The sequence below is a fragment of the Esox lucius genome, chromosome 1 (genome assembly GCF_011004845.1).
Source record: "Esox lucius isolate fEsoLuc1 chromosome 1, fEsoLuc1.pri, whole genome shotgun sequence".
NCBI lineage: Eukaryota > Metazoa > Chordata > Actinopteri > Esociformes > Esocidae > Esox > Esox lucius.
The window spans coordinates 17,827,163-17,847,328 of NC_047569.1; the positions used below are offsets into that span (position 1 = coordinate 17,827,163).

General features: G+C 44.6%; 2 protein-coding genes across 3 annotated transcripts; both read left to right on the top strand.

Annotated features, from left to right (window-relative positions):
• Positions 1–226: 226 nt before the first annotated feature.
• LOC105010817 (PHD finger protein 12) lies at positions 227–13,104 on the top strand. Its single transcript, XM_034293738.1, has 14 exons — positions 227–553; positions 904–1,027; positions 1,640–1,818; positions 6,798–6,870; positions 6,996–7,588; positions 7,715–7,847; positions 8,140–8,304; positions 8,528–8,683; positions 8,916–9,801; positions 9,999–10,163; positions 10,252–10,350; positions 10,439–10,521; positions 11,691–11,829; positions 12,216–13,104. Exons 2-14 carry the CDS (start codon positions 962–964, stop codon positions 12,608–12,610), a joined length of 3,132 nt encoding a protein of 1,043 aa, XP_034149629.1. The 5' UTR covers positions 227–553; positions 904–961; the 3' UTR covers positions 12,611–13,104.
• A 2,478-nt stretch (positions 13,105–15,582) lies between these two features.
• LOC105010709 (dehydrogenase/reductase SDR family member 13) lies at positions 15,583–19,144 on the top strand. 2 transcript variants are annotated; one of them, XM_010870283.5, is made up of 5 exons: positions 15,583–15,767; positions 17,268–17,386; positions 17,584–17,707; positions 17,911–18,237; positions 18,370–19,144. In XM_010870283.5, exons 1-5 carry the CDS (start codon positions 15,641–15,643, stop codon positions 18,627–18,629), a joined length of 957 nt encoding a protein of 318 aa, XP_010868585.1. In that variant the 5' UTR covers positions 15,583–15,640; the 3' UTR covers positions 18,630–19,144. The 2 variants fall into 2 exon arrangements, with proteins under 2 accessions (XP_010868585.1, XP_019897932.1); XM_020042373.2 differs by having other exon boundaries at positions 15,680–15,767; positions 15,875–17,386.
• Positions 19,145–20,166: the final 1,022 nt, after the last annotated feature.

Sequence of the window (20,166 nt, forward strand, 5' to 3'; positions counted from 1 at the left end):
TTATAAATTACGCACTTTAGAAGGAAAGTGTCTGTTTCTAGACTCATATCGTGGCATTTTACAAGGGATGTCATGACGATAAGCTTAGCAACCGCGTGACGCAGCTTGACACCTGGAAAGCGATTGGTTCCCCATTTACTGGGCGGGAGCCTTGCATACGTTCAATCCATAATTGACCAATGATTTTTATACCTCCTTTATTCTATAATATATCCGCGCAAACTCAGTGGGGAGATTCTTGTTTAACAGCGAGCGTTCATACAGTGGATTTTTCAGGACAAAAACATCTTTCTTGAGGATCTTGCATTGTTGGAAAAAATAACACAGTTTTTGCAAACCTTGGTTGGCAAGAATACTTGACGGTCGCGGGGATTTTGCATTATTTGTGGATTCTGACTCTTGACAATGCAATGGAAGGGAACGGTTTTGCAGGATTTTCAGGCGTCTTAGCTAGCAGCAGTAGGATCAGACACAATAACCATGGCTAGGCCTCACAGACACATTCATAGTTGTACAGCAACCTGACAACAAGAGCAATTGGATTAACGTTGAGGTTTGTGAGGAACTTGTAACATAACTGATATTATTGCCATGCTGGCATAGTTGGCTAACCACACGTTAGCTTTATAGATATCAATTTACAAATATAGGACCTATCTAGCGTGACTGAGTGTGCCTACGTTAGCTATATCACGTTCAAATACAGCTGCTACAGGGTAACTAATACTGCTATTAGTTTTCTTAACGAGGTTGCTACGCTAACCTTGACTGGTTACTGTACCTTATTCCTTTACTGTACCTACCCTTTAACGGTAGATAGAGTAATAGGAAAAGGCAATCGTTGGATGAAACGTTTGTTTTGACGAAGCCACTGTTACTATGTGTGAACAACCGCAACTGTAGCTAGCTGGTTCCAGATAGGATTCTTCACTCGTCAAGTCGTCGACTACTGCCTGGGTGAATGTGGGACAAAATGGAGACACCAACGATTGTGTACGATTTGGATACCTCTGGGGGTTTAATGGAGGTGAGACATGACACCAAATAACTTTGGTAATGTCAGTTTAAAGGAAACCATCGAAGTGTGATAGGAACTTACCATGGTTTGCTAGCTAGTTGACGTTGTCATTCAAGATGAAAGCAAATGACCAGCGTCGTTAGCTGGCTAGCCATTTACAGTAACTAGCTATATTTTGAGAATGTGATTATATCGTAACAACGGTGCGTGGTTATTCATACTAAGATTGAGACAATCTTAAAAGCAATGTCTAGTATAACGTTGTTAAACAATACATTATTCGTATACCTAGCAATTTAGCTAGTCTATATAGAAAACATAGCGGTTTGTGCTAGTTTCCTACGCTAGCTACGCTAACATATAGTTCCCATCATAAGTTTTGATCACTGCTGCTGGCAGTGCTGCAGTTATGACTTACGTCGGTAGACCCTTGCTTTCTGCAACACTAAACAGTTTCTGTAACGAGTCTGATATTATTAAAGACTGACATTAGCTAGCTGTATCATACTTACTGTATCATAATTTGGTATGTTGTAGCAACCATGTAAAAAAGAGAAACGGCCGGTACAGAGTACAAGAGGGCTCTAGATTTCTCAGTCATTTTAAACTTTTTTTTCACAGCAAATTCAAACACTGCTCGCACCCCCCAAGTCAGATGGTGAAAAGAGGAGTCGGAGGAGTGAAAGGGACGTTCGGAGAAGCGGGAGGGCCACCAACCACGACACCTGTGATAGTTGTCATGAGGGAGGGGATCTTCTGTGTTGTGACCATTGTCCAGCCGCGTTCCATCTACAATGCTGGTATGTTTGAAAAACGGGTGTTGCTATTTCGCTAGATTGGCAGCGATCAACATAGTTTTCTTGCTAAATTCTAATTATTGCATGGTAAAATTGTTAGTCGCACTTAATTGATGCAGATCACAAAGCGTCAGGAGAAATTTGTATGATTCTATGGCTGTCCTGTTTAGTCGCCGGGTTGCATCTGTGCAAAATACCACCCTGGAAAAACGTATACCGTTGTGCGAAATCTTAATTTAGTATTTTTTTTGGCTACATAGGAAAGTGCTTGAGAACACATAAGAACCAGGACATAGTTAAAAAATTGTTGCCGCTAAATTGTAGCGCACCACCCCCCGCCTCTCAGTCTGCATAGCTTAAAGCATCGTCTATCACCCGCTCAGACTGAGACTGAGAGAGCACTGGGAAATGCTGGCTAAAAATGGAGTCGAGGCTGCTCTTTGCTGGTGTGCTTCTGTTTACAATATGGCGACTTCCCCGTTTTTTTATTTTATTTCAGCGCCATCTTACTGACATTTCTCTACCAGGAATAGAATAATGATAATTCATGTGATCCAACGTTCTGATAACTCTTGAGTTGTATTTTCGTCTTTCAGATTTTTGCAACACAGTGTTGCACTGTTCTATCATGTGTCTGTCAAACTATCATGTTGGTTGCTAGTCACGCTATAGTTTTCCAATATGAGCCTAAAGTGAGGCTTATAAGCTGGTCTGCATTAAACAGCTTTACATCTGCATGACACAAGATACTGTTGGTCTTTACAATTAGAGCATTTAAATATCACAGTGGGTGATCATTGACTGCAAGATGTGACTACTGAAAGCTATGTGATTTTGTCATCCAACAGTCAGTGTAAGTGAAGTCACCACATGTTCTCAAGATGATAAATATATGTATTAAATTGTCTGGCTTAATACTTAATAGGTTATAGGATGGAATCATGCAGTTATTAATCTCCAGTCCTAGAGGACTCAACTTTTTCAGATTTTCATCCTCTCCTAATCAGTGACTTATTCAGCCCTGGGACACTGAGTGTGTGTCCTTGAGGACTAGAGATGGAAGATCACTTTAATATAGTTAATTAGCATACTGGCTAGGTGCTGGTTGTGGGGAAATGACTTGAATGTGAGATTAGTGCTTAGTGATTGATTAGTTAAAAGACAATTCTTTTTGAATAGTTTGGTTTTGACTAGTGGGCATGTGATGCACTGTTGCATTAATGCCACCAGATGGAGACTGCTATTTGGAATCGAAGCCAATAAATGCTGGCCTGATGGTAGGGCTTCATATTAGATAATGAAGGAAACAAAGTAGTTAAAGTTGTTACTGCAGCTGAATGCATCACTACCAAATATTAATATTTGAGGGTTGGATCCTTACGCGGGCATGTATTTCTTTATTTTATTTTCAGATTCAGAAAAATAAGGGAATTGTTCAAGAGTTTCAATACTTATGCAAGGCACTGTACACCCTCCTTGTTCCTCTGCCATCCATTGTATGTGTGTAAGACGATACACAAAGCAGTGTTGTAGTGCTGACTTATGCTAACAGTGGTTGGCAACTGGGTAAGCACCGTTCTGCATAGTTGTACGTGCCCTGCATCTAATTGGTCGAGTATGCCTTCTGGCTACTGCAGTTGTGAGTACTGGCCACCTAACTCTGTTATGGTCATACAATAAGCATTCCTGTTTTACTCTCTATGATGCATAGGCACTGAAGTATTCTCTGTTTTTGAAGATGTTATTCACAATTAGTTTAGCACTCCTGATCCAGTTGAGCACGTCTCCAACAGCTCCTTCAGGAGGAATTCACATATGAATTTGGAAGTCCCAGACAGTTGAATACATTAATAACATCAGTCATTGTATGTGGTTAGCTAGCGGGGTGTCTTAAAATGTTACTGTTTGGTGACAGCTAACATGAAAATGATGTGCTCGTCATAATTATTGGGATTATTGGGGCAGCGGTCTATTGACAGTGTTAAACAACCATCAATGGGGTTGCTGAATTCAAACAGCACGCAACAGCTCACAAGTGTGCAGTGCAATGCGTGATATGCAGGGCAACGTCAGATGGTCCATTCCTTTTTACTATAATGTCCTTCATGTTTAGTATCGTACAGTATACATTTGGTAGACTACTTACCTAATGCAAGAGAACGATGACGATTGACAAGGCGCAAAAAAGGCTTATTGGTTATGTTTCTTACCACTCTCACCTTTTATGATCAACTAGGTAACGGAATTAGATTTTAAAATGTTTATAGTTTTTGCTAAGTGTAATTATGAGGAGCGAGAATGGCAAGGCCTTCATTAACGTCCTTGAATTATATTAGGTGAATACAAACCCATCTTCTAGTCTATTAAGGTTGTCTCTCAAACACCTTTCTTTACACAAGCTAAGAAAAAGATCATGTATTTATAACCATGGCAACACCAATTGTAACACTAGAGACTTTGCTGTTTGTGCATTGTTTAAATGGTTGAATATAAAACAATGGTACCTAAATTAAATAATTACTTTAAAACTTTTAATTCTTTATCACGCTTGAAAACAAGTATAACATTTCATGTTTAACTCTGTTGGCTCAACTTTATAATTTGGTCTAAAACAGAAAAACTGCACAACAGGCGAGGAAGTTTATTAATTAAAAAATTCACTCCGATTTAAAATAGATTTTTTTATTTTCATTTAATTTATTTTATAAAGCCCTTTGTACTAGGGGTCGGCCGGTTAATCCTTTGGCCGATTAATCGGCGCCGATAGGATGTTTTACAAACCATTGCTATTGGCAGAACCTGGCTCCGATAGTGGCCAATGGCTGCACAGCCTCTACCGGTCATTAGCGGCTTACATCAGCATGCGATGAGCCGGAGGCTCCATACATGAAGTCAAGGTAATGTCACTGTGTACAGAACCTGAGATAATTTATATTTAAATGAAAGTCAACTTTAAGACAGCGCTATTTGTTTTTATGCGCATTATTAAGTTATTGGTTATAGACTGACTTTATTAATGCATTAGACCGAAGATAACTACTGCTCTGCCGAAAGCATGAGCTCTCTGTTTTGCTAGCCCCCATGGTTGTTAGAATTTGGCTCACAGTAAGTGCAAGCCTTCTCAGAAAGCAGTTCTTCACTCCATGAAAACCTTCAATGCATTATCCTGGCGATGGGGTGAGAGAACGTGGGCTAAACCTTGCAGGCCCGGGGTAGACGTTGGGACAGCTGATTGTACATCAAGGCTGACAGGCAGCATTCACATACGGTTTTCAGTTTCTTTCTCCCCACTCAAGTTCTCTTTTCAACAATATAACGCAACACTATCAGCTCCCTGTTCATGATACATGACTGGGAGGAAAAGAAACCATTCAACTTATACTTTACATACCAATGTGGCATTCTCTCTTCCAAATATTCCAGCCATGTAACTGTTTATTAAATTAAATTGCTCACTTTAAGGTCCTCCTTACCCTGGGAATACGCGCAAACATTAATGGTTTTATAAGAGTGGCGTTACAATGCAAGGGGACGCGCAAACGAAGTAATCCTTCCTGGCCAGTGATAAGTCACAGAACAGCATCGCCCATTGTAGAACATAATGGGTGCAGATCTGTCAAACGCTCTTCTGCACCCATGGTCCAGACATCCTATGATAATGGACATCATTCACATGGTGTTTGTTGAGACGTTTCTAACATTGGCTTTAAAATCCTTTATTCAGATTGGAGACATGATTTTGTAATCCAAATATTGTGCAAAAAGATAGTTGTCTATGAAATGTGATCAGGCAATTATGTAATATTTGCGACAGCCCTTGTTGTAGCCTATTTGCTAATTTCACAAAGGTTTTGAAGACTTCATTCTGCTGACTAATTGAAATGAACATTTCTTGGATCATTGCGTTTGTGTTTTATTGCTGTTTTAAATGTAGGCTGTTATGGCTATTTAAAACATATGTCTGGTAGCAGTTCTATATGGCCGGATTTCTGGAATTTTAATGGCCATATTGGCATTGGGAAAAAAGGCTAAAGTCAACTCCCACCCACAGTGTTATATTAAATACTACAGTCAGTAAGTTTGATGTTCAGTTCCGGATTTGTTTATTTAGGTATTTACTTTGACTTAGACATTCAGTTCAACAGTTATCCTGCTTCTAATAAAATCAAAGATTGTTCTTTTCTGACAGTATGTGGGGGGGAGGGTGGTATCTGCCGATTCATCTGCTTTTTCCTACACCAAATGATCGTTATTATATCGGCCTTAAAAAATCCACTATTGATCGACCTCAACTACATTAGCCGTTGTCCGGAAGGGCTTTTACAGAAACCTAGCATGCAAACACACACTTTCTCTCTCTCCCTTCTATGATTTGGCATGAAGCAGTACATTAAAGACAATGACTGAAAGTGTGGGAAAGTAGCCTCAGAAAGCAAATGTCCCAACTAGTTTACATACTTTCAGGCAACTTAATAGCTTTTTAAAAATTAAAATGTTTTATTTTCTTCTATAGGCTGCAAGATAATTGTCCAAGCCTAGACAAGTCCTTCTGTTTCAAAAGTTTGGTTCAAAATAGTTATCAGTTACAGTATAGATTCTCAGCTTCTATTTGTTTTCATTAGAGACTTCCATGATCATCTTTCAGTCAGCGCTTGGGATGAATTTGGTGGGATGACCTGTTGTATGTAGATTGAGAGAATTCCAGACCACGGGCAATTTCTTGATTGTTTAGACAGGGAATTTTGTTCTTTGAATTGCTTAGAAATGGCTTTGTAACCCCTCCCAGACTCCGGCATCTTGATGGTATTTCTTCTGAATTCCTCAGATAAGATCTTTCACATCACACATTTATATGGTTAAGACCTTACCAGGTTTCTAGTCTTCATTGAAGGCTGGACCCTCACAAGTTACACTCTAAAGGTTTTGGTGCTCCTGATTTTTATTTTAACCATTTATTGTGATGGGTTTATTTGTTTCCACAGTAACCCACCATTAAGTGAAGAAATGCTGCCCCCTGGAGACTGGGTGTGTCATCGCTGTAATGTCTACAGAAAGGTGAGTGGTCCTGAATACAACAGACTGAATGATTCTGGATGTAGTAGCGGCGTCACACCTGTTTCCTTATGATCCAAAGTATTGCAAAAGCCGGTTGGTTCCTAACTCTGCTCTCTGGCTGTCAGAAACGGGAGCAGAAGGCCGAGCAGACCAATGGGCTGCTGGAGAGGGAGCGGGCCCTGGCCAAGCGCTCCTCCCCCGCCTCCGAACAGGAGCTGGGTGCCCCCACCACGCTGCGTCTGGACCGGCTGCCCCCCGGGGTCGGAGCTGCTGGGCCTGGGTTGCGGGTGGCTTCGGTGCATCTCAAGCGTCTGGAGTGCCTTGAGCGGAGGGCCAGCAGCTGGCCCGGGACCCCCGCCACCAACGTGTCCTCCGCGGACACAGCTGCCCCACCGGAGGAGCGGAAGGAGGCAGACAAAGGGCCGGTGACTGATGCCCGGGGCTCAGAAACCCGGGGCTCGGCGTCCGAGGCGGCCGTCCCCGCCGCGCCGCGGCTCCTGAAGAGGCCCTTCCAGCTGCTCATCTCCGCCGCCATGGAGATGAACCCCACGCAGTTCCAGCTGCCCAGCGAGCTGACCTCCACCACAGCCCTGCCCGGCAGCAGCAAGCGGCGGAGGAAGGACGAGCTGATCATGAGGACCTCCAGGAGGCCTCAGCATGAGATGGACCCCAACGGCCTCGTCCCTCTGCCAGTGAGGGTGTGCTTTTCCTGCACCAGGTAGACAGTGCCACCCATACCCCCCGCTGTGTATGGTAGTTTTATCACAGCACCTCATACAACCGCCTCTTCAGATGGGTTTCGAATGTCTAAGCCAAGCTTGTCTGCCTCCTCTCTGCCCTGTAGGAGCTGCCGATTGGCCCCTCTAATACAGTGTGATTATTGTCCCCTGCTCTTCCACATGGATTGCCTGGACCCCCCTCTCACTGCCATGCCTATGGGCAAGTGGATGTGCCCCAACCATATTGAGCACTTGGTGGTAAGAACCGCCAGGCCCCTTGGCTTAATCTCCAGCTGTTCGTAACATATGGCTAGTTCATTTTTATGACCACACTGGCTGGGTTTTCTCTAGAAAGAGTTTTGTTGGGTTTGCATGTGCATCAGCAATATGCAATAATATTATCACTTATCACTGGTTGTGTGGATGTCCTCTTGCTGAGGCTTTGGGTTTATAGTCTTTCTGAGTGTGTTGGGACTTGGGGTTGATTTAGGGTTGTTTCGTGGATAGATATTGCTCTGTTCCTGACATGGCCTCCTGTTCTGATCTTCAGCTGAACCAGAGGAGCCTGACCCTCACCAGCCGCTGCCAGCTCTTGGACCAGTTCCAGGACAGGATATCCCAGCACGCTGTCAAAGTGGACTTCCTGCGATGGGTCCACCGACAGAACCCACCGGTCCGCCATGGAGCCAGTCACCACAAGACCAAGACGCTCAAGGTGGCTTACGCCCCTTTTTTCCTTCACTTATCAAAATCAGCTTTAACCGTTCTCTAACATTTTCGGCGAATGAAATCGGCCATGTTTTTTCCACTAAAGGTGGAAGTGGCTTCAACGTTACCACGTATTGAACTCTAAGTGTTTTTCCTCTAAGAAGGGATGTAGAATCTAATGTCCCATAGTGAGGCGTTTCCTGTAAATGCTATGCTGTGTCTCTCTCCAGGTACCAGATGCTATTAAGTCTCAGTACCAGAGCCCCCCAGTCATGTTGGCCCCTGCAGGGGTCCGGAACGGAGAGCTCATCTGTAATGGCGTTCCAGACCAGGAGCGCCCCGAACGCTCCCCGCAATATTTCACCAGCCAGGCGGAGCAACAGGAGGTAGGCATCGAACGACGCACGTGTGCGTGCGCACACCATTATATGCACTTTTCCTGACCTGGGATTCAGGGGTTCCTCTGTGCTGGGCCTGGGAAGCCTGTTAAGCCCTTTGGTTATGTTCTGAGTAAGTCGATGCGGCCACATAGGAGCCCTGGTACCGGCAGCCCACACATTACCAGACGGGTGGCTGTGCTTGTCTTCTTCTCTGACCCGTTTTCTCTTTGCGACGCAGTGGCTCCAGGACGTCGTTGCGCTCCAGTGCAGCATCATGAGACATTTATCTACCCGTCAGAACTCCTCCGACTGGGGCTCCAAGCAGGCTGGCATCGAGCACAAAGACGTCAAGCCCCGTGTGGCTGCGGACGAACTCTGCTCTCTACCCTGTGTAGAACGGACGGCCTCTCCCCCTCCCGCCCCCTGCGCTAAGCCTTGCAGTACACCCGTTGGCCCCCAGGGGGCCCCTGTACCGAGGAGCCTCTGGGACAAGCAGGACAGGTGCAGTTGCGGGCTGAGGCCGTTCCAGAACTGTCTGAAGTGCTGGAGACCCAACGGGCCTCTGGCCGAGAGGCCTATGAAAGCCAATGGGGCGGTGGGGTGTGACGCCGCCTCAGACTCCAGCAGTCCGGAGGAGCTCCAGTTACACAGACTCATCCCCCCCCTTGAGCCCCCCAACTCAGCCTCTGCTACTGCTGTAGGGCTGCCCCACCGCCAGGGAGGTGTGGTGGTTAAGACCGAGAAGGGCACCCCTCTGGAGTGTTGCACCCAGAAAGACTGTCCCCCTTCCCCCTCGCCATGCGCGCCCACCGGGCAGGTAGTCCAGAACCCGGCCCACGGGACTCCCCCGGCCAAGGCGGGCGCCCCGACCATCTCTCTGAGCCGCTGCGGTGAGTTGAAGCTCTCCCCCAGCCCCACCCCTGGTGTCCACGTCTTCACCCCACCCAGGGTCATCAAGGACTCCAGCACAGCGAGGCGGCCCTCCACTTCGCCTCCCTGTATCTACCCAGGGCCGGATCCGAAGGGAAGCTCCTGCTCCGAGAGCTCCGTGTTCCCCAGCTCCCTGTCCTCCTCCCTGGCAGACTTGTCTGGTTGCATGAAGGCCTCGGTGGACGGAGACGGGGGTAAGGACCTCCACACTGTTCGTCCTGAACCAACGTTCATAATCACATGATGAGCCTCGCCGGCGTCCCTATTTTCAAAGACTTTGTTTTACTAATGGCTGGCATTCATTAAGAAAAATGCACAACCCTACACACAGACCGTCATGCAAGATGGCTTCAAGCAAAGTTTGAGGCTGATTTTCTATTTATTTTTGCAGAGATTGAGCTGAGCAAGCTAGATGAGGATCTGGTCAAACTCCTGGCCTGGCAGAGAATACAGCAGCTGTTTCCTCCCAAAGGGCCTCCCCCATCCCAAGGCAGCTGCGGAAGCGTCCGTCCTCCTGCCCCCGCCAGGCTTCAGTCGCCCACGCTACACGCAGACAGTAAGACCTCGCGTCTCGCCGCTCCGCTTTTGTCTGGAACGTTGTAGAATAAAATGTAAGTCCTCTGGCGTTTATCCCCCGTTCACAGAACAGAAGAAGGTGGTGCAGGCGAGGGCCACGTTCTACCCATTAATGGGGAAGGGACGGGCCGTCAACATGCCCTATAGGACCCTGTACATTGGAGCTGGTATGGACTGGACTTCATTGGACTGGGAAACGTTAGTGTTTGTGTTCTTCACACCTGTATTCAACAGTCTTTCTCTGATCCCCTGTAGGTGCTGACATGGATGTGTGCCTTACTGACTATGGTCATTGTAATTATGTATCGGGAAAACACGCCTGCATCTTTTTTGACGAGGTAGGTTGTTTACCCTGTTGAAAGCGCCTATACTTCAACTTAAACCAGTTAGCCTGTATGCCTGCTGGCTAGCACGCTGTGGTAAATGGGTGCGGTAATAGCAGACATGAGTTGGGCACTGTCTTGTTTCTGTTTTGAGGTGGGTCAGGTACATGGAGTTGAACCTTGTACCTGACCCTCCTTGTTGGCCAGGGTATACATTGGAGGATATTGGTTGCATAAGCCTTGTGCATTGGATGACAGTTGATGAGAATGTTTTTAAAGGAGCTACAAACATTCCACATACATTCACATTTTTATATTCGCCTATTTATATTAAGCTATTTAAGGCCATGTTGATGGACATGAAACCACGTTTCCAGGTCCCTGAGGACATTTTATTTTTGTGATATGCTTTTTGCTGTTTGCTGGTAATGATAGAAGTATGTTGTATTAGATGTTTAAACATTTTTCTCAAATAATAATTCAAAAGAATGAATGGTTTTACTATGCCACCTTCAGACTAATTTGAATGGGAAAAGAGCGTCTTTCTGTCCATACCCTGTAGAGAGTCACGCCCACTGGAAGGTCATTCTGTGCAGATGTATGTGAGAAGTGGTAATGACACGTACAGTGTCATAGACGGGGGGGAACCCCTAATGCATTAAAGCTTTGTCCTGTTAAACATTAGAGTAAATACCGGTCCCCTTGCCCCGTAAATACCGGTCCCCTTGCCCCGTAAATGCCGGTCCCCTTGCCCCGTAAATGCCGGTCCCCTTGCCCCGTAAATGCCGGTCCCCTTGCCCCGTAAATGCCGGTCCCCTTGCCCCGTAAATGCCGGTCCCCTTGCCCCGTAAATGCCGGTCCCCTTGCCCCGTAAATGCCGGTCCCCTTGCCCCGTAAATGCCGGTCCCCTTGCCCCGTAAATGCCGGTCCCCTTGCCCCGTAAATGCCGGTCCCCTTCTCACTTGAGGGGGCCTTCAGTAGCTACAGACATTTCCACAGATCTGAGTCTGGCCTCTGGATGTTGTGAGGCTCCATGCTGTAATGATGAGATGTGATGTGCTCATTTATTCAAGTTCCAATTAGCTGGTGTTCTATAAGCTTGCTAAACAAAGTATATGGTGTTCATAAGGTTAATAATTGTGGTATGACGTGCACTATTCTAAATACGGACTCCTTGACTGCAGAACACCAAGCACTATGAGCTCCTCAACTACAGTGAGCATGGGACCACAGTGGACAACGTGCTCTACTCCTGTGACTTCTCTGAGAAGGCCTCCCCCAGCCCGACTGGTGGCCTGGTGTCCAAAGTGCAGGGCCTTGTCCGTAAGTAGCACACGCACTGACGCTTGTTTCTCTCTACTGTTGAGGACCTTTTGGAGACCGACATTCATTCCTATCGAAAATGCTTTCCCCCCCCCCCCTCTCCCTAAACTCAACAATAACCCCTAACGTTTACCCTAATTGTAACCTTTATTCCAGCCTTAAACCTGAATGTAACCTTCGCCAAAAACCTAAAAATCCCATCTTTTTAAGTGAGGACTAGTAAAATGTCTTCACTTTGCTTGAATTGCCAACCCTCTAGTCTGGTGACGTGGTCAAACATGTTGGGTGGTGATACATGTTTTGCCCCATCAACTCAAACCTGTAGAGGCATGTTTGGTTTGTGTGTCTGTAAGAGGCTGCTAAGTGACTGTGCTCTGTTTCTGCAGGTCGCTGTAAGACGAGAGGGCGGGAGGAGCAGGCCGATGATGGGTCTGGGCCCAGGACTGGGGTGGCGCCACCAGGGGGAGTGATGAGCTGCCAGCCCCAAGGCGGACCCAGGCTGTCCTGTAACTGCAAGGCCAGCAGCTCCAGTCTGATCGGTGGCAGTGGGGCCGGCTGGGAGGGCACAGCGCTTCTCCACCACGGCAGCTACATCAAGCTGGGCTGCATGCAGTTTGTCTTCAGCATCGCCGAGTTTGCCAGCAAGCAGCCCAAAGAGGAAACTACCACCATCAACACCACTGCCCCCGCCAATGCCACTGTCAGTCCAGAGGTGCTCGACAAACAGACTCTCAAATTCCACCAAGTGCCCCTAGTACTGCGTTCAAACTCTGTTCCTTAGCCCAACCCCCATCCCCTCATCTCTGTTCCGTAGACCAACCCCCATCCCCTCATCTCTGTTCCGTAGACCAACCCCCATCCCCTCATCTCTGTTCCGTAGACCAACCCCCATCCCCTCATCTCTGTTCCGTAGACCAACCCCCATCCCCTCATCTCTGTTCCGTAGACCAACCCCCATCCCCTCATCTCTGTTCCGTAGACCAACCCCCATCCCCTCATCTCTGTTCCGTAGACCAACCCCCATCCCCTCATCTCTGTTCCGTAGACCAACCCCCATCCCCTCATCTCTGTTCCGTAGACCAACCCCCATCCCCTCATCTCTGTTCCGTAGACCAACCCCCATCCCCTCATCTCTGTTCCGTAGACCAACCCCCATCCCCTCATCTCTGTTCCGTAGACCAACCCCCATCCCCTCATCTCTGTTCCGTAGACCAACCCCCATCCCCTCATCTCTGTTCCGTAGACCAACCCCCATCCCCTCATCTCTGTTCCTTAGCCCAACCCTCCCTTTGTCTCTTACAAGTCACACTTAAGGGAAGCATACAGAGCTGGTTGTAACAGGAAAAAATTATATATTTTTATTTATATTTTTGCATGAAGTATTATCAAAGTATTATCAAAAATCTGTTAAGATTTGAAAGTTTGTCAATTTTTCGCTAAGATCATTGGACTTCAAAAACTTATCAGACTTTTTTTTTTTTTTTGCCAATGTAGTTATGATATTACATTTTGGAATTTTTCAGCCAGCTCAAACATTCATTTTTGTTGCTGTAGTTCTCATTATTGTTTGTTGCAACATTTGCACCACAGTTCTATGTTAAGGCACGGTTCCATGCTTCCACCATTTCTGTGTACACTAATGTCATTCTGATTCGGTGCTCTTCAGCTGGATAGGCTGTACATAAACCATTGTGTTTGGGTTTTTTAAGTGTACAGTTCCTTACATGAAATCCTTTTGTGATACTTGGTAGTGTTGCAGGAACGTTTTGTTAAATGTGTTGTGTGTCCTGTGTCCTCAATGCTGTAATCCATGGTGTAAATAGTTACAGGTCGTTTTAGCTCTCTTTTTTAATACTTGTAATCTGTAAATAACGGTTCTTTGTTCCTGCTTGTCTGGTAAAACATTGTAAATACAAAGATTTTTTTAAGAACAAACTTTAATGGGTCTTATTGTGCTGCATTATTTTCTATTGCTTTGAGACCTTGGGTGATCAGTGTTGTTCGTTCAGTAATGCTTCTTCTTAGTCAGTTATCCAGTAAGTAGTGGTTGTTTACAGCACGCTACACTCTTCCCAGTTGTATGTCATAGGTCAAAGTTGCAATGTATCTACATTGAAGGACTGATGCTTAAGCAGTCAAGCTCAGGTTTAACTTCCATGGGCTGTGCTTTGAGAGTCTGTACCTCCGTTTTGTGGCTGTTTAGGACCACAAGTTATGTTTTGTTACTAGCCTTCCCATTAGTTTTGAATTAGCTTGCCTCATGGCTAGTCTGGAAAGCAATGGTATTTTGACAAAGGTGATATGAGGCTGTCTCTTCTCCTTTTTGGGAGTTGGGACTGCAATTTTTCTTAGAGATGCAAAGCCATTAAATCCTGGCAAAACTATCATGGTGACAGCCAAGAAATACGATTGTTTTAACATCGATTGTTTTTCTTTGCTATTGGAATTTGAACATACAGCAGAATGCAGTTAATAATATGGCCTCTTTCTCCAGGAAGCTGACATCAAGAGGGTAAGGAGAGGCTCCACTATCTCTGGCTTGTTGAACATTAACAGATCTTATCACAACTTTGGTGTGGTGAATGTCCTAAGTCACTGAATAGAGAGTTTGGGGGGGGGGTGCTAAATTTATGAATGACTTGGCATTCATTTTTTAATGACATTGTGACAGAGTAACAAATCCATCTTTCAGGAGAGTGGGAACAGTAAGTTGGTGTTTATTCAGTTTCGACTGGGCAGACTAGACTCTTCAGTGCCAACTGTACATTGGTCATGACTTGTCGAACAACATGCTTTTGGACCATCTAGATTGTGGTCCAGGTCGAGTAGTAATGATGTCTGACTTCGGGCATGCATTTCTCACAGTTGATTTTAATCACTTGAGCAGGGAGCCAATTTAGTATGTCTTCAATGAATGTCTGTAGTGTCCACACCAACAGCAAGCTGTGTTACTTTCCTTTCACCCATGATCTGGCCAAGAGACTCCCGGGCAAAACATTTCCCTGCTTTATTGCCTCCACCCACATCAGTAGGCTACACTCCAGTGATCAGTGAAAGCTTCTTTGTGCCCAATCATGGAGTTTGAGAGTTAATCCTGTGTTAATTTAAGGGGGCCGGCATGAATGACCATTTCACCATGTAACCATGGATGATCGATCAAGACCACCGGGAGAATAAACTCCTGACTTGAGACGTAAAGTGGTGTTGGTGTGTGCCTCAGGAAACTGCTGAGAGGATGTCTCATATGGCTGGAACGGAACGGTATCAAACACTTGACTGTGACCCACTTGACATCATTCCTTCCCAGCTCATCCCACCAAGTGAAGATGCCACAGGCCTTTGGTACACTGACGCCCTATTGGAAACTCTACCGGTACTACCAAGCAACTAACCAATATACTGTCTTTTAATGCAAAGCATATTAATGTTCATTGTTGTTTATATAATATTTATTTGAAAGGAGCTGTGGCCCAGTGGTAAAGCCCAGCTCCATGTGCATATGTGGCTTCTCACTGGAGATCAGGGTTCAGTACCCGTCTCCGCCTTCACTTACTCTCCCAATAATTCCAGCTGTCAATAAAAGCCTTAAAAATAAAAAGCTTTAGCAGAAGCCACAATGTTATGGCACAATCTGTACTGTTCATTGCCTCTGCCTTATGTGGTAACCATTTCAACTCAGCTGCACATGTGCAATCCATGGGGGTGTGGTTTAAGTTTCTCCAGAACTTCATAGAAAGTAGAGCTTTAGGCAGAACTACAGTAAGGAATGCTGGAGTGAACGGTCTGAACTCACACAGGATCTAAAAGCTCCATGGCTGCCTTTTTTCTTGTTGCTGGAGTGGTAGTGGTGGCCTATTTGATTTTTCATAATATATGTGTCAAAGGGAAAACATGCAAGAGCAGTGTAAAACTACATGGGAAAACCGCCATAGTAACCGGTGAGTCTGTTTTTGGTCAGAATTTCGTGTGTTTCCCATACTGTACACAGAAAATGTCACTGTTATGGAATAATATGGAATATATCTAATGGAATATGCCTCCATAGACTGCAAGGGGCATCATTATGCACTGTCTTCACATTTTTCTACTGAAAAGGATTTAATTGGAATTGTTTCCTGAAGAGCTAAGTAACCTACTTCACATTTTTACAACGAAAATGTTTTATTGAAAGCTTTCTAAATTTAAACCAAAATGCTAGCCATTACAGTTGTGAATCCTTTTGAATATATTCTCACTTATTTGTACAAGTCAAAGAGTAATATTCAAGCCTTGTCTCTGATTCTAACATCTATTTATGTCAGGAATGTAACTAGAACAGTCATGAACTCTCAACATGGTAAACAATGGGATTCACTTTGCTTTAAGGTGGATTTTTTTTCAGAACAGTTTTTTTCAGTCTTAGTTAATATATATCAAATATATAAATTTTTCTTTTTATCACTGTACATTTATATAGGATGTCAGCTTGTCACTGTAGTTGTATTTTTTAATTAGTGTCCTTGAATATAACCATCTCTATGGTGTGAAGGCAGTCCATTGTTTCCCCACATTGTGTTTGACAGGATTTGCAGTTTTAAGTATCTGTGCACAAGATGAGATGAAGCATCAGTTGGTCTGAGGTCCTTAGATTGCTGTAGATAGCAGTGTGGCATGTCCCGTTAATAGGTCTTTAATAATGGTCTAAAAATGTGTTGTCTGGTTGGACATTTCATCAGCTGCTTGTGTATGGGAAGCTCCTGTTCAAGGTTTTTCTGGTTTTAAATTCCCTGTGATGGTCAATGTGTAATTAAGGGACATTCCACCTAAGTGATCTGGTCAGCTGTTGCTGTTGCCCTGTGGATGCACGGGGACTCAGGACAATGTACAGTACCATCAAAAGTTAGGACACACCTATTCATGTCAATGGGTAACTGTGTGGTGAAACTTTTGACAGGTAATGTATGTTCCAACCAAAACGACTAAGCAGAGTTTACAGTCTTAAGAGTAGGATTTAGACAGTATAGTGACGCCATGGCACCAACCACTGCACCAAGCTTTTTCCTTCAAGCATGCACCATCACGTTTTGGATTTACTGCATTGTTCCAACATGCGATTAGTTTTACAGTAGTGCTCAGAGTGGAGTCTTTAATCCATGATTCCAGAAAGCAGAGGTGTGAAAAGTCCTTCTAGTTTCTAGTTATACTAAGCAATACCTTGTTGATTTTGTTTGTGAGGTAACATGCTGTACATTGGAAAGGAAAAACCCTTGTGGTATGGAGACCTTGCATTTTAAAGCTTACCAGAACAACAGCTCCCCTCTGCCTCCATCTCCCGGTCTCACAGACAGTTTAAAATCCAACACATATTTCAGGAGTGCTATTTTATTACAATTAATAAAAATGTGTACAAATCCCTTTTCCTGCTGCTTGCTGTAATCCTACAAATACTGATTTTCCAGGAAGTAACACAGGCATAGGAAAGAAGACAGCCCTGGATCTGGCCAGAAGAGGGGCCAGAGTCATCCTGGCTTGCCGCAACAGACACAAAGCTGAGGCTGCCATGGCTGAAATCAGAAGGGTAAGGAGACGCTCGACATCCACTGCTCCACTTTCCATTAACAGATTTATTTCACATCAAAACCTTTTTGTGTGGAAAGACACAGTGATAAAGATTAAAGAAATGTTTTAAAGATTTTTCAAATACTATACTGATGAACAACTGTGTATTAACTGCTCAGTGACATTGGGACAGAATAACATCTGTGTGTCCTGAAGGAGACTGGGAACAATGAGGTGTTGTTCATGCAGCTGGATCTGGGGAGTCTGAAGTCTGTTCGCACCTTTGCTGAAACCTTCCTGAAGACTGAGCCCAGACTGGACCTGCTAATCAACAATGCAGGTGAAAGCATGCTTTAAAGTGGGTGCATCTTGATAGTCTCAAATTGCTTCCTTTCCTCCGAGCCACATTTAATTCACTAACATGAAAGCAATCGTGATATGGAAGCATAAATGCAGGGTTGAAGGAAAGGCTTTGAGGATATTAAGCAAGGATGTCCCATGAGTAGTGATTATGAATGTATGATGGTTTCCATGTTCCCACAGGGATTTTCATGCATGACACCACAGAAGATGGCTTAGGGATGATGTTTGGTGTCAACCACATCGGTCACTTCCTGCTGACCAACCTGCTGCTTGACCGTCTAAAGGAGTGTGGTCCCAGTCGAGTGGTTAACGTAGCATCCTTGGGTCATAATTTTGGAAAAATTGATTTCAACTGCTTGAGCACTCACAAGGAGACAGGAGTATGCAAGTCTGCCATAGATATGTTCTACATTTACTGCAACAGCAAGCTGTGTAATGTCCTCTTCACCCATGAGCTGGCCAAGAGACTGCATGGCACTAATGTTAGCTGCTTCAGCCTTCATCCAGGTCAGTACTTTTTAGAAGATTAAAGATTGTGTGTAAAGCTTTTTAATGTAATGGTGTAACTCAGTGGAACGTAAAGTGTGTGCCTAATTTATTAATTGGATGGATAACTTAACTCTTGTCTTTTTGTCTTAGGTATAATCGAGACGGAGTTGGGCCGTTACTCTAAATCTCTCTTGTTAGTGCTGCTGAAGCCCTTCTCCATGCTGTTTTTTAAGAACCCTGTGGCTGGGTGTCAGACCACACTGCACTGTGCACTGCAGGAGGGCCTGGAGCCCCTCTCCGGACGCTACTTCTCTAACTGTACGGTCAGGAACGTCTACCCTAAGGCCAGAGATGACGCCGCATCCAAGAAACTATGGGAAGTCAGTGAGCGTCTATGTGGACTTTCATAAAAGCCCCTCCACTGTTACTCAACATCTCCTTAGTGTGTATGTAGATTTTTGTAATTTGAGTTGACATAACTTTCAGATCCACCAACAATGTCAAAGAGATTCGAGAAGTGGTTACAAATGTGAATAGTGAATATGACTCAGTAAGTTAAGGTGTTCCATTTCGGTTGTCCTGGTTCACAATTAACCCAGACAAAACTGGAAGTTGGAATTATTTGCTCATGAAATGACAAACAGGAAATAGAATCATAGGAATATTAGACAATTCAAGACGTTTGTGAATGAAGCTAATGTTTTTTCATGCTTTTGTCTATTCATTCGTTTTGTTTAAAGCTTTGCCGGCACTGAACAGTGCATCCATTCATAGAAGATAATGTAACTTTGTCCATAGCCAGCTCTCTACATGTGGTAACAACTGAGCCTAGGCTTGAGGTTATAAATCATGTGGACATGACATATAAGCTGGCACTGTTGTTAACAAAGTATATTTAATTAAAAGGGTAAATAAAAAAACATTGTTGCCTTTATGTTGTGGAGTGAGTGGAATAGAAAACGTTAGCTAGCAAAATATTTAATGATGCATGAAGGAGAATATATATATATATATATATATATATATATATATATACACATACAGTGGGGAGAACAAGTATTTGATACACTGCCGATTTTGCAGGTTTTCCTACTTACAAAGCATGTAGAGTTCTGTAATTTTTATCATAGGTACACTTCAACTGTGAGAGATTTATTTATTTGCAATCTATTGCATGACATAAGTATTTGATCACCTACCAACCAGTAAGAATTCCGGCTCTCACGGACCTGTTAGTTTTTCTTTAAGAAGCCCTCCTGTTCTCCACTCATTACCTGTATTAACTGCACATGTTTGAACACTTTACCTGTATAAAAGACACCTGTCCACACACTCAATCAAACAGACTCCAACCTCTCCACAATGGCCAAGACCAGAGAGCTGTGTAAGGACATCAGGGATAAAATTGTAGACCTGCACAAGGCTGGGATGGGCTACAGGACAATAGGCAAGCAGCTTGGTGAGTAGGCAACAACTGTTGGTGCAATTATTAGAAAATGGAAGAAGTTCAAGATGACGGTCAATCTCCCTCGGTCTGGGGCTCCATGCAAGATCTCACCTTGTGGTGCATCAATAATCATGAGGAAGGTGAGGGATCAGCAAAGAACTACACAGCAGGACCTGGTCAATGACCTGAAGAGAGCTGGGACCACAGTCTCAAAGAAAACCATTAGTAACACATTATGCCATCATGGATTAAAATCCTGCAGCGCACGCAAGGTCCCCCTGCTCAAGCCAGCGCATGTCGAGGCCCGTCCAATGACCATCTGGATGATCCAGAGGAGGAATGGGAGAAGGTCATGTGGTCTGATGAGACAAAAATAGAGCTTTTTGGTCTAAACTCCACTTGCCCTGTTAGGAGGAAGAAAAAGGATGAGTACAACCCCAAGAACACCGTCCCAACTGTGAAGCATGGAGGTGGAAACATCATTCTTTGGGGATGCTTTT